At 54.2% G+C, this 12,005-nt stretch overlaps 1 protein-coding gene across 10 annotated transcripts in view; it reads left to right on the top strand.

Moving 5' to 3' along the window:
• Positions 1-12,005, top strand: part of ARHGEF10L (Rho guanine nucleotide exchange factor 10 like) — a 185,791-nt gene that overhangs the window by 79,867 nt on the left and 93,919 nt on the right. For all 10 annotated transcript variants that reach the window (XM_033228101.1, XM_033228097.1, XM_033228103.1 and 7 more), the window contains exons 5-6: positions 8,150-8,241; positions 9,527-9,610. In XM_033228101.1, coding sequence (XP_033083992.1) covers positions 8,150-8,241; positions 9,527-9,610 — 176 coding nt within the window. The remainder of the gene's footprint in view (positions 1-8,149; positions 8,242-9,526; positions 9,611-12,005) is intronic.

Below are 12,005 nucleotides of genomic sequence, written 5' to 3'. Positions count from 1 at the left end.
TGTCTGTGGGGCTGGGCTGGCAGGCGTGGTGCTTGGGCTCAAAGCCTCAGGCCAGGGGCTCTGTTTGCTCTTCCTCTATGGCCCTCTCTGTGCATCTAGGATGGTGCTCTGCTGACTGGCTGGGATTCCCCTGCCCTTCCCTTGCATCTTCCTGTCCTTCCCCCAGCGCCTCTTTACTGAGTGACTGTGATGGGGGCTGACATGCTTTGCCAGGCTGTGTTATTTTTACGTGCCTGTGTGTGTTTGGCTCTAGGGCCAGATCATAATGGCCTGGATGTACCCAGCACTTCTTACATGCTGGGCTCTGAGAGCTTTCCCTCCCCAGTGCCATTCATCCTTGCAACACTCTCACAGGACAGGCGCTGATATAATCTGCATCCTAGAGATGCGGGAACTGGCACAGAGAGGACATGACATCAGCCCAAGATCACAGAGAAAGATGAGCAGAGCCAGAGATAATCCCAGCTGGCTTCCACAACCTGTGGTCTAACCCCTCTGGTGCTGCTGTCTCCCACACAGAGCTGGTTTGGATCCCGCCTGCCCTACACGTTAGCTGCATGACCCAGGATGTGCTCTTTGGCTTCTCTGCCTAACCCTCAGTTTCTTTTCTTTCTGTTTTTTTTTTTTTTTTTTTTTTTTTTTTTTTTTTGAGACGGAGTCTCTGTTGCCCAGGATGGAGTGCAGTGGCATGATCTCAGCTCACTCTAACCTCTGCTTTGCCCTCTGGGTTCAAGCGATTCTCCTGCCTCGGCATTCCGAGTGGCTGGGATTACAGGCACCCACCACCGTGCCCAGCTAATTTTTTTTTTTTTTTTTGAATTTTTAGTAGAAACAGGGTTTCACCATGTTGGACAGGCTGGTTTCAAATTCCTGACTTCAAGTGATCTGCCTGCCTTGGCTTCCCAAAGTGCTAGGATTGATTATAGGCATGAGCCACCACACCCGGCCCCCTCAGTTTCTAATCTCTGTAAAGTGGGGTGATGAGACTCACCGTATGGCACTGTTGGTGGGGATGAAATGAGATATGAGAGATTAGGTGCTTACTTGGTGAGGTGCCCATTGTCACTGTCCCCAAAGGGTGCAGATCTGTCTGGGGCAGACTTCACGCACAAGGGACCCCTCCCTGCCAATGCATTGCTTAGCATTACCTGAGATGCTCATCAGTCCATCTCTTCCCCACCTCCCTATCTCTCTTCCTTTTAAAAGAAATGCATCTTTGTTGTAGAAAAATTAGGACGTACAGAAAATGATAGACTAAAAGCAACTTTTAATCCTACCATGGTGTGTTTCTGTCCAGCATCTTTGCTAGGCATGTATACAAGTATGCAAAACTTTTTTTATAGAACTGTGGTTTTATTGCACATGCTGTTTCGTGGCTCACCTTGCTTTTTTTTTTTTTTTTTTAAGCTAATTACATATCATGAGCATTTCCCCAGGGGAACTTGTATTGTTCTGCAACAACCCCTATGGCTCTTGATACATTCTTGCCGGGGGTGCAGGGCCTCTCCATGTCTGACTGAGCCTTGGGGCCCCTGAGATGTCAGGGAGGGAGGTGCATATGCCACAGGGCAGGAGGCCAGAGGCCAGACTTTGGCCCAGCATGCGTGTGGGGGGCCAGCTGCACAGAGATGGTTCCCCAGAGGCTTCAAAGCTCGCTGCCTGCTGAGGTCTGTGATATGATGCCACCTGAGGGCCGCTCCCAGACTTCCCCTGGGGGGCTTCTCACTGCTCTTGGCTCATCCAGTAAAGGGATCTGTGACCCTGTGTGGGGTGGCACAGGACAGACACACTGGGTCCTGGAAGCCCTCTGTGTGCAGGATGGGGGGCCACAGAGGGAAGAGGGAACACATGTAGGTGAGGGACCCCATGCCTGGAGGAGGGGTGGAGGGAAGGAGAGGGCAGGGAAGCAGCGCACACGAGGCGGTGCCACATGCCAGTCCCTGTGCTGGGAGATTTACATGCCTTCTTAATTTACTCCATACCAGAACCCTGTGAGGGAGGTAGCATTGCCTCATTTTACAGATATGGAAACGGAGGCATAGAGAAATGCTAAGTGCTTTATCTGCATCATCTCACTGAATCCTTACAGCTAGAGGTAGGACTGATAATTCCCCCTGGTCCACATTCAATAACTTGTCCCGGTGCACACAGCCAAGTGGCTGAGCCACAGTCTTATCCCAGGTCGTGGTCCCGGAGTGTTTGCGTCTCCCCCCGTCACGCCTGGGAGCCCTGGTTCTCAACCCTGGCTGCATGCTGGAGCCCTCAGGGAGCTTACCCCTGAGCAACAGTCAGAGTCTCTGGGGCAGGGGCCCTGGTGCCCACATCTTCTAGGGGCGCCCTGCTGATTCTAGTGGGCAGCCAAGCCAGATGCTTTCTAAGGTCCTCAGCTTTGACATGCTGTACAATCAGGTAAAGTGGCCAGGGCCGAAAGAGACCCGGCAGGAGGCTGAACCTGGGCTGCGTGTTATTCCCTTTCCTTCGTGTCTCTTGATCTCTTGATCGGGCCATCATGCTGGCGGGGGGGAGTTTCCGAGGTGGGCGATGACACTGTGTGGGGCTGTCCTATGCACACTCTCCTGTCCTGTCCCTCCCTGTGCTGCAGCTTGGGTTTTCCTTGAGGCCTTATAAGGCAAATGTCATTCCAGTCCTTTCTAGTCCCGTCCCCAAAGGTGAAAGTCTTTCCTTTCTCATATTTGTTATGCCTTGTCCTGGCAAGGGCCCCACAATGCCTGTGTGTGCAGACCCCGCTGGCCAGGAATCCTTAGCTTGTTCTGGTGTTGGGGGTCTCCTCCCCGAACACCCACATGGGACAGCCTCTGGGAAGAGACGCTTGGAGGCTCACTGAGAAACTAGGGCCTGTGCCAGCTCCTGCCGGGGCGGCGGGTGCCGCTCTCTGGAGTGGGGCTTCTTATCTTTAAAATAGGCTGGGGGCCTGGCGTGGTGGCTCACACCTGTAATCCCAGTACTTTGGGAGTACTAGGCGGATCTGAGGCAGGTGGGTCACCTGAGGTCAGGAGTTCAAGACCAGCCTGGCCAACATGATGAAACCCTGTCTCAACTAAAAATACAAAAAAAAGTAGACAGGCGTGGTGGCACATGGGGACCTACACTTCCCTGCCCTGCTGCTGTTTGGAGAGAGAAGAGGTGGGGCACAAAGGTGCTTGGAGCTCTGTGAACCAGAAATGCGCCAGGTTGCCTTCTGGTGTACTTGAACTCCTCTGCCAGCAATGTAGGCTGCTGCTTGGGGGGCTGGGAGGGGTCCTTTCCTCTCTCCCTTGCCTCTGCGTCTGTCTGCCTTTTCCTCCCCATCTGGCGCCCCTCTCCATGGATTCAGCTTCTTTCCTTTGCATTCAGGTTGCTGGCCTTACTCTCATTTGCAAGCTGAGAGGCATTAGGAGAGCAGGAAGCTCAGATAAGGGTGAGATAATTGCCTCTTATTGGTTTTTATGGCTCTTTCATGACCCGGAGGCCCCTGAAGGAGTGTTTGTTCACTGGGAGAATTAGACACTGCAGCCCTGTGTGGCTTCCAAGGACAGCAGCTGGGAGAGGCTGCTCCGGGTGGTTACAGGGTGGGTCTGGGGCCTTGGCAGGCAGCAGGGAGGGTCATGGATACAGGAGGCACCCCCAGCCTTATTTCTTGCTGTGCCTTCCTTACATGCGTGTCTTGAACTGGAACTTTGCTCGTGTCCCTGCTCCCCCAACTTTATTCCTCTTCCCCTGCCTGGGAAGCCCTTTCCCCATCTCATTGGCCCCAGGAACACCTGCTCCAGTCTAGGGGGGCAGTGGAGGTGGTCCTGAGAGCAAGGCTTTGCAGGCAGATCTCCGGGGTTCAAACTGCTGCTGTGCCACTTGCTGGCCAGGTGACTTGGGCAGTGGGGGTGGGTATGAAGTGACCTCTCTATGCTGTGCAGACCCCCATTCCCCAGACCAGGACACCAGAGCCAGTACCTGGGCCGGTCGCTCACTGGGTTTTGATAAGGTGCAGCCAGGAGGACTGGGATTACAGGCATGTACCACCATGCCTGGCTAATTTTTGTATTTTTGGTAGAGACAGGGTTTCACCATATTGGCCAGGCTGGTCTCAAACTCCTGTCCTCAAGTGATCCATCCACCTTAACCTTTAACCTTCCAAAGTTCTGGGATTACAGGCGTGAGCCACCATGTCCTGCCTAAGAGAAACTTATTTCTCACAGTTCTCAAGACTGGGAGGTCCAAGATCAGGGCGCCAGCAGATTAGTGTCTGATGAGGGCTCGTTTCCTGATCATAGATGGCGCCTTCTCACTGTGTCCTTACATGGTGGAAAGGGCAGAGGAGCTCTCTAGAGCCTCTTTTATATGGGCAGTAATCCCACCCATGGGGGCTCTGCTCTTAAGACCTAATCACCTCTCCAAAGGCCCCACCACCTGATACTACCACTTTGGGGGTGAGGATTTGAACACATGGACTTTTTTTGTCAGGGGAACACAGACATTCACACCACAGCAGTTGGAGACTTGAACTTATGCCTCTGAGTGTGCCGAGGCCTACTGCTCTCTTTCTTTTTATAAAATGGTGGCTAAACGGGCAAGAGTTGAGGTGACCATATGCCACAGCAAGCCTGTGACATAGGCGAATGTCTACATGCAGGTTCTCTACTTCCAGGTGGTCTGGTTGAAACAACAGAAGCTTTGCAGGTAGACGTAGTCTAAGATCCCAGCTCCCACTAATTAGCTGAGTGATTTTTGGGTAAGTAATTGAACCTTTGTGAGGCTGTTTCCCCACTGTGAATGGGGGTAACAACACCCGCCTCCGGTGTGTTCCTGCGAAATTAAATGTGCAGGCTGGGCTTGTTGGCTCACTCCCAGCACTGTGGGAGGCCAAGGTGGGCAGATGACCTGAGGTCAGGAGTTTGAGACCAGCCTGGCTAACATGGCAAAACCCTGTCTCTACCGAAATACAAAAATTAGCTGCACGTAGTGGCACATGCCTGTAGTCCCAGCTACTCGGGAGGCTGAGATGGGAGAATTGCTTAAATCCAGGAGGTAGAGGTTGCAGTGAGCTGAGATCGTGCCACTGCACTCCAGTCTGAATGACCAGTGAGACTGTCAAAAAAAAAAAAAAAATTAAACGTGCAATTACATGTAAAGCAGAGCAAGCAGTGCATAGCAGATGCTTTGTAATGGTCACTGTTTGTCATGGTCACATATCAGAGCAAAGAGGACCTGTGGCCAGGAGACTGTCCAGCCAAACTCTTCTAAGCTCATGTCTGTTCCAGCTGGAACAGTTTGGTTCCATCTGAATAATTCTGAGCAACTGATGCGGCGCCTTCAGGATGTTTCTGTGTTGAGGAGGTGGCGACTCAGTGAAGCAGCTGTAGAAATCGGGGTTCAGGTGGCTCCCATCAGCCCATCACCCACCTTCCTGGTCCAGAGCAGCCCTGTCCTCTCTTGGCCTTTACTTCCTGTCATTGGTGAAAAGTGTTTCCCCAGGACTGAATGTGCTGCCGTCCTTGCCCTAGGATGACACTGCTGACTTCTGGCTGTGAGCTGACACTTGCTCCTCTAATAGGGCAGGTGACTTAGACCTGCACCCCCCAGTCTAGTGGCCACTAGTCATGTGTAGCTATTTAAAATTAAATTACTTGAAATCAAATAGAATTAAAAATTAAGTTCCTTGGTCCCACTAGCCACATGTCAGTGTTCAATAGCCATGTGGCTGGCGGCTGCTGCACCGGCTAGGACAGGCAGGAAAATTCTCGCCACCACCATCACTCTGCTTATTATCTGAGAGGCAGTGGAGGGCGGCATTCAGAGCTCAGCTTGGGAGCCAGGCAAGCTGGCCTCACGGTCTAGCCCTGCCACTCCCTGGCAGAGTGATCTTGGGCCGGTTCCTCTACTTGCCTGCAGAATACAGAAGATGCCAGGATCCCGTTTGGTGCTGGGAAGGTGAGGCAGAGGGCCTGGCTCACAGAAGGTGCTCAACAGCAGAGATCCCTCCTCGCAGCCTCCTCCCCTCCTTCTTCCCCTGCACTGTCCTACTCTTCATCTGCTAAGGGCTCGGGTGCCAGGAAGTTCAAGTTGATTCTTTGGCAATGGCGCTGCTCTCTTGACAGTCTAAGGCCTCTGCCCTCTAAGTTGGCATAAGTGGTCTTTGGTCTTTGTTTTATTTTATTTTTTTGAACCTGGACTTAAAAAAAATTCACGTTAGAGGGCCGGGCGCAGTGGCTCAAGCCTGTAATCCCAGCACTTTGGGAGGCTGAGTCGGGCGGATCACGAGGTCAGGAGATCGAGACCATCCTGGCTAACACAGTGAAACCCCGTCTCTACTAAAAAATACAAAAAACTAGCCAGGCGAGGTGGTGGGTGCCTGTAGTCCCAGCTACTTGGGACGCTGAGGCAGGAGAATGGCGTAAACCCGGGAGGCAGAGCTTGCAGTGAGCTGAGATCCGGCCACTGCACTCCAGCCTGGGCGACAGAGCCAGACTCCATCTCAAAAAAAAAAAAAAAAATTCGCGTTAGAATAGCTTTAGATTTTCAGAGATGTTCTGAAGATGGTACATAGAGCTCCACATAACCCTCATCCAGCTTCCCTGCTATGAGCATCTCACACGGCCTTGGCACAGTTGTCAAAGCTGAGACCTACGTTGGCACACTACCATTGACTAAACAGACTTTGTGTGGATTTCATCAGTTTTCCCACTTATGTTCATTTTTTGACCCAGGATCCAATCCAGGATCCCACATTGCACTTAACTGTCATGTCTCTGTAGCCCTCTCCGGCCCGCGGCAGTTTCTTGGTCTTTCCTTGATTTCTGCGACCTTGAGACTATTGAGGAGTGATGTTCAGGCACGGTGGCTCACGCCTATAATCCCAGCACTTTGGGAAGCTGAGGTGGGTGGATCACTTGAGGTCAGGAGTTCGGGACCGGCCTGGCCAACATGGTGAAACCCAGTCTCTACCAAAAGTGCAAAAATTAGCTGGGTGTGGTGGCGCATGCCTGTAATTCCAGCTACTCAGGAGACTGAGGTGGCAGGATTGCTTGAACCCGGGAGGCAGAGGTTGCAGTGAGTCAAGATTGTACTAGTGCCCTGAAGCCTGGGTGACAGAGCAAGACTCTGTCTCAAAAAAAAAAAAAAAAAAAGTCTTGAGGAGTAATGCCAGGTGTTCGGTACAATGTTCCCCACTCCGGTTTTGTCTGGTGTTTTCTCCAGGATTAGACTGGGGTTATGGGTTTTGGATAAAAACACCACGGAGGTGAAGTACCCATTTCATGACGTCATATCAGGACACATGGCACCTGAGTGGTGTCGCTACAGATGCTCACCTGGGTCTCTTGGTTCAGGACGTGTCTGCTGGGCTTCTCTGCTGTTTCCCATTTGCATGTCTGCTCTGTGGAAGGGACTCACTGGGCCAGCCCATCCTCAAGTGTGCGTGAGGGACTAAGCTCTACCTCCCACGTGTAGTCTTTTGAAGCTTTGCAGTTCCTTGTTTCTTTTTCCTTTTTTTTTTGGATGCAGTGTCGTTTTGTCACCCAGGCTGGAGTGCAGTGGCATTATCTTGGCTCACTGCAACCTCCCTCTTCTGGGTTCAAGTGATTCTTGTGCATCAGCCTCCTGAGTAGCTGGGGCTACAGGCGCGCACCACCACGCCTGGCTAATTTTTGTATTTTTGGTAGAGAAGGAGTTTCACCATGTTGGCCAGGCTGGTCTTGAGCTCCTGACCTCTAGTGATCCCCCCGCCTGGGCCTCCCAAAGTGCTGTGATTATAGGCGTGAGCCACTGTGCCCAGCCAAGTCCTTGTTTCTTGCAAGAGGCAGGGATCCCCCAGCCTGCCCCTTCTGTTGTATGTGGGAGAGTGGAGAGGTGGAGGTTCCCTTTGAGCCTGCCCTGTCGAGAGACGAGACAGCCCCCGTGCGGAGAGTGCTAAGGTTATCACTGTGAACACAGTTGATCTTTATGCTCTTGTGAAGTGCCAGCCCAGCCTTGTGCATGCCTTCTAAAGATGAGGACCCTGGGGGCTTGTCTGAGGCCACCTCCGCCTCGGGTCTCCCCAGTATCCTGGCCCTTAGCCCACTTTTGCCCATCATGTCCTGCTGACCAGGTGAGGGGCTGCCAGAGGCTTCCAGGGGCCACCTCTGGACACCTCTGCAGTGCCGTCTTTTGCCCACAGGGTGCCGGCCTGGGTGAGCAATGGGGAGGCAGCAGATGCAGCCTTCTCCGGGGCCCGGCACTCCAGCTGGAAGCGGAAGAGTTCCCGTCGCAGTAAGTCTCCCCTCCGGCCCGCCACCCACCCCAGGTAGCTAGCTCCGGGATATCCTAGTCTTCCCTAACCCAAGAGAGTGATGCGGGCTCCTGTGAGCCCAGTGTTCATCCTCACTGGGGGCCGCTGTGGCCCTGGAGGACCAACCACTGCTCACAAGAGCCGAGGTCCAGGATCAGCTGACACACCCAGTTTTTCATCTGCCCTCAAATACTTACAAAGCTCCCACAACAGGCCAGGGTGGCTCAGTGGTGTTAGTGCCCTGGGGACCAGGATGAGGTCCCTCTGTTAACAGAACCAGACACTTTGCCATGGGAAGGTGCCTGCCCAGATGATCCCTGCAGATAGAGAAGAGGGCAGCAGGGGTGGGGGAAAGAGGGTCCCAGACAGGGGCCAGTTTGTGCGAGGGCTGAGGGCAGGAGGACCCCTGACTCCCAGGAAGCAGCAAGGGCCTCATCTGTGGGGTGTAGGGGAGCATTACAGGGTGAGGTGTGGGTGCGGGCCCTGCAGCTCCTCAGGGCCTCAGAGGCTGTGCTTAAGGTTCTCAAGGAAATAGGAGGCCACAGAAGGACGGCCAGTGATGTCGCTGCCTTTGCCTTTCAGTCCCCTTGCCCTGGAGGGGGGGCAGTGTAGGAGACCGGGTGGGGAGGGGTGGAGCCTGCTGGGAGGCTATCATGGTCTTGTAGGACAGGAAGTCTGAGGGTGGGAACTAGGGGCCTAGAGAGAGGTGGGCAGGCCTGGGAGCTGGTGTGGGAGGAAGAGGGGGCTCTGACAGGGCTCTAGGGGCCCCAGGACCTAGGGAAGCATCACAGACCAGTGGGTCTTGTGACTTCTTCCTGGAAGGCCTGTGGATCGGGGACTGGCTCCCATCAGGGGTGGGGGCTGGTTTTCCAAATCCTAGCACTGCTCCGTGATGAGGGGCTAGCCCCGGGGTCCTGGGTGACTGAGGATGCTAGGGCCAGGGCACAGGTGCTGGACTGCATCATGCTCCCTGCAGGGTCTGGGAGCAGCTGTCCATTAGCCAGATGGGCAGGCCTGCGGGCAGCAGGGAGCCAGGTGGGGTCTGTGCGGTCACTGGGAGGGTGCCTTGGAGGAGGTGGGGGTTGGGGAGAAACGGGGGAGCCAGCATCCCCTGAGGGCAGCTAGCGAGGCTGAGGGCTGTACTGGGCTGGCAGAAAGGAGGGTACTGCGTGCCACCAGCTGGTGCAGTCCTGATGTCATCTGCAGCACCTCTGGCCAGGCTGCCACAGCCCACGTTGGTGCTCTCTCTCCCCCCTTCCCTCCCAGTCGACCGGTTCACTTTCCCCGCCCTGGAAGAGGATGTGATTTATGACGACGTCCCCTGCGAGAGCCCAGATGCGCATCAGCCCGGTATGGTGTCTGCAGTGCTTTCCCCGTTTCTCTTGGGGACAGGGGAGGGAGGCGGGGACCGGGGAGGGCCGTCTCCTTCCATTTCCTTCTGTCCCCACCTGGCCCTGTGCCCCTCCTTCTTGTCTTTAGAAACAACTGTAGTCATCAGGGATAATCTGGAGATGGTTGAGGGCGTGGCCAGCGGGGCTGGGCAGGGCGTGGGTATCATGGGCAGGGCCATGCTCTGACTATGGGTCCCCAGGCAGGTCATCACCTTTCCAAGCCTTGATTCCTCCCTCAGGAAAATGGGGCCATACTCCAGGCTTTCCAGGGCTGTTGGAGAAGATGACAGCTTGTTATACTGAAAGGGTGAAGCAGATAAAGCTTTGCAAAGCCCTGCGCCCTGCTCTGGGTTGAGGGCTGAGGTGGGCGGGCAGGCAGGCGATTGTGGCCACAGAGGGAGATGGGGCGGGACTAGGGTGAGTCTTGCTGGAACTCACCTGATGGGAGAGAGGACTGTTCAGTGACAATTAACAGGAAGAGCCGTCTTTGCTTGAACACATTAGGCCAAGCATATTTTCAATCATGTAATGGCTTCAAGACTTTGATTTGGGATGTTACGTTCTTATTTTACAGACAAGGGAACGGCAGAGGCAGGGCTAGGATTTGAATGTGGGTCATTCTGACCCCAAGTTCAATGCTCTGTCCCCTACCTCAGGAGGATTTGAGTGGCATTTTATGACAGATGAGGCACATTTGATCCCACTGATCTCACGACCCCATGAGGTCAGCAGGGCCAGGCTTATTTATGGCTCCCGTGATAGAGGTTAAACCACCAGCCCCAGAGCACACAGCCAGGATTTGAACAGACGACTTCTTTTCCTACTATGCGATTCTTCCTGTTTTCAGGGGCTCTCCATCCAACGGGGAAGCACAACCCCTGCTTTTGAGGAGCTCCGAGTCTGATGGAGAGGCTCTAACCATCCTTGAGCAGCACAAAGCGCAATGGGAGAGACACACAGACAACATGGCAAGGCTTGAGGGCCCCAGAGCCACACTCCTGACTCCTGTCTCAGGAACGGGGACAGATGGGCCAAGGATATGCTTCTCCCTTTAGCAAGCCTGGGATGTGCTTGGAGCACATTTTCCTGTTTGTAGGATTCCCACTGTATTGGGAGGCAAAGGAGTCTTAGGAAAGTCCCAAAGCTGGGAGGTCTGAGCGGCTGAGGGGCCTCAGTTGTTGTTTAACCCATTTGGCCTACTTCCCACCTGAATTCAATCAAGCCACTGAGTCCCTGGCCCCAGTCTTCACTGTCCTCAGGGTCTGGGAGGATGTGGCATGTTCATGGCCTGGGTGTCACACAGCCTGTGTTTGCACCCTAGCTCTGAGCCTGCAAATGAGGACCACAATACCTACCCCAGGACCCCCGCATGCTGGGCTGTGGGAGGATCAAGTGTGACAAGGCTGCAAAGAGCTCAGTGCAGGGCTGGCTCTTGGAGACAGGGCCGTTGTGGCTGTTGTTGTTAGTGTTACGCCTGCCGAGGGTCTGCCTGGGGCTGATGTGGGCTCAGCAGGAGCTCGGAGAGGAGGTCGTTACCCGAGGGACAGGCTGTATGCAACAGTGGGCACACGCAGCCCTGTGTTTGAATCCCGGCTCTGCCATTGATTTGGGGACAGGGCTTTGTGCCTTTGTGCCTTGGCTTCTTCATATAAAGCAGGAAAATCCCCAGCTCACAGGCCTTTGGGGAGGGTCACACAGGGTCCTGACCAATCTCTCTGGCCTCAGTTGACCCATCTGTAAAACTGGGGCAATAATAGCTAGTCCTAGGGTGGCCGGTAGCATGGATTCCATGAGGTAATTGATGAGGACACTGAGCAGGAAGCATGAGGGGACCCTTATGTGGTCCCTGAAAGCCCTCGGGCGGTGCACAGGCACAAGAGTTTTGTAACTCTGTCTCCACTGGAGAGGATATTTCTATATGTGTAGATGGTGGGGACTTCAACGGAAGGTGGTGTGGAGCCCTGGCCCCACTCACTGTCTTACTGTGGCCAGCCACGTCTCTCCCATCTGTCTAACAGGAGTGATCTTTCACACCCTGCTGTCTGCACAGGGCCGCTGGGAGCCGCTGTGGCACACCAAGGATGGAGGTGGTTGGGTGCGCGGCTCAGCCCTGTGGAGGGGTGGACCTGCCACGTGCTGCTGGGGTTCCTCCTCAGGGCTACCCCGAGAACTCTGCCTCTTTGGTCACTAGTCGAGGGGCCTCCACTGCAGTAATGGGACAATCAGCTTGGCTTTCTGAAGGTCACAGCTGCTCCACTCTCTAAAGACATCAGTTACCATTATCTTTTGCTTAAAAATAACCTCATGTTCCCTCCTGGTTCTGGGACCTATCTCCCACTAAGCTTTGGCACATC

Source organism: Trachypithecus francoisi, unplaced genomic scaffold, assembly GCF_009764315.1.
Source record: "Trachypithecus francoisi isolate TF-2019V2 unplaced genomic scaffold, Tfra_2.0 Lachesis_group12, whole genome shotgun sequence".
NCBI classification, from domain to species: domain Eukaryota; kingdom Metazoa; phylum Chordata; class Mammalia; order Primates; family Cercopithecidae; genus Trachypithecus; species Trachypithecus francoisi.
The sequence above is the reverse complement of the archived record's forward strand: the minus strand, read 5'-3'. Positions and strand labels throughout refer to the sequence as shown.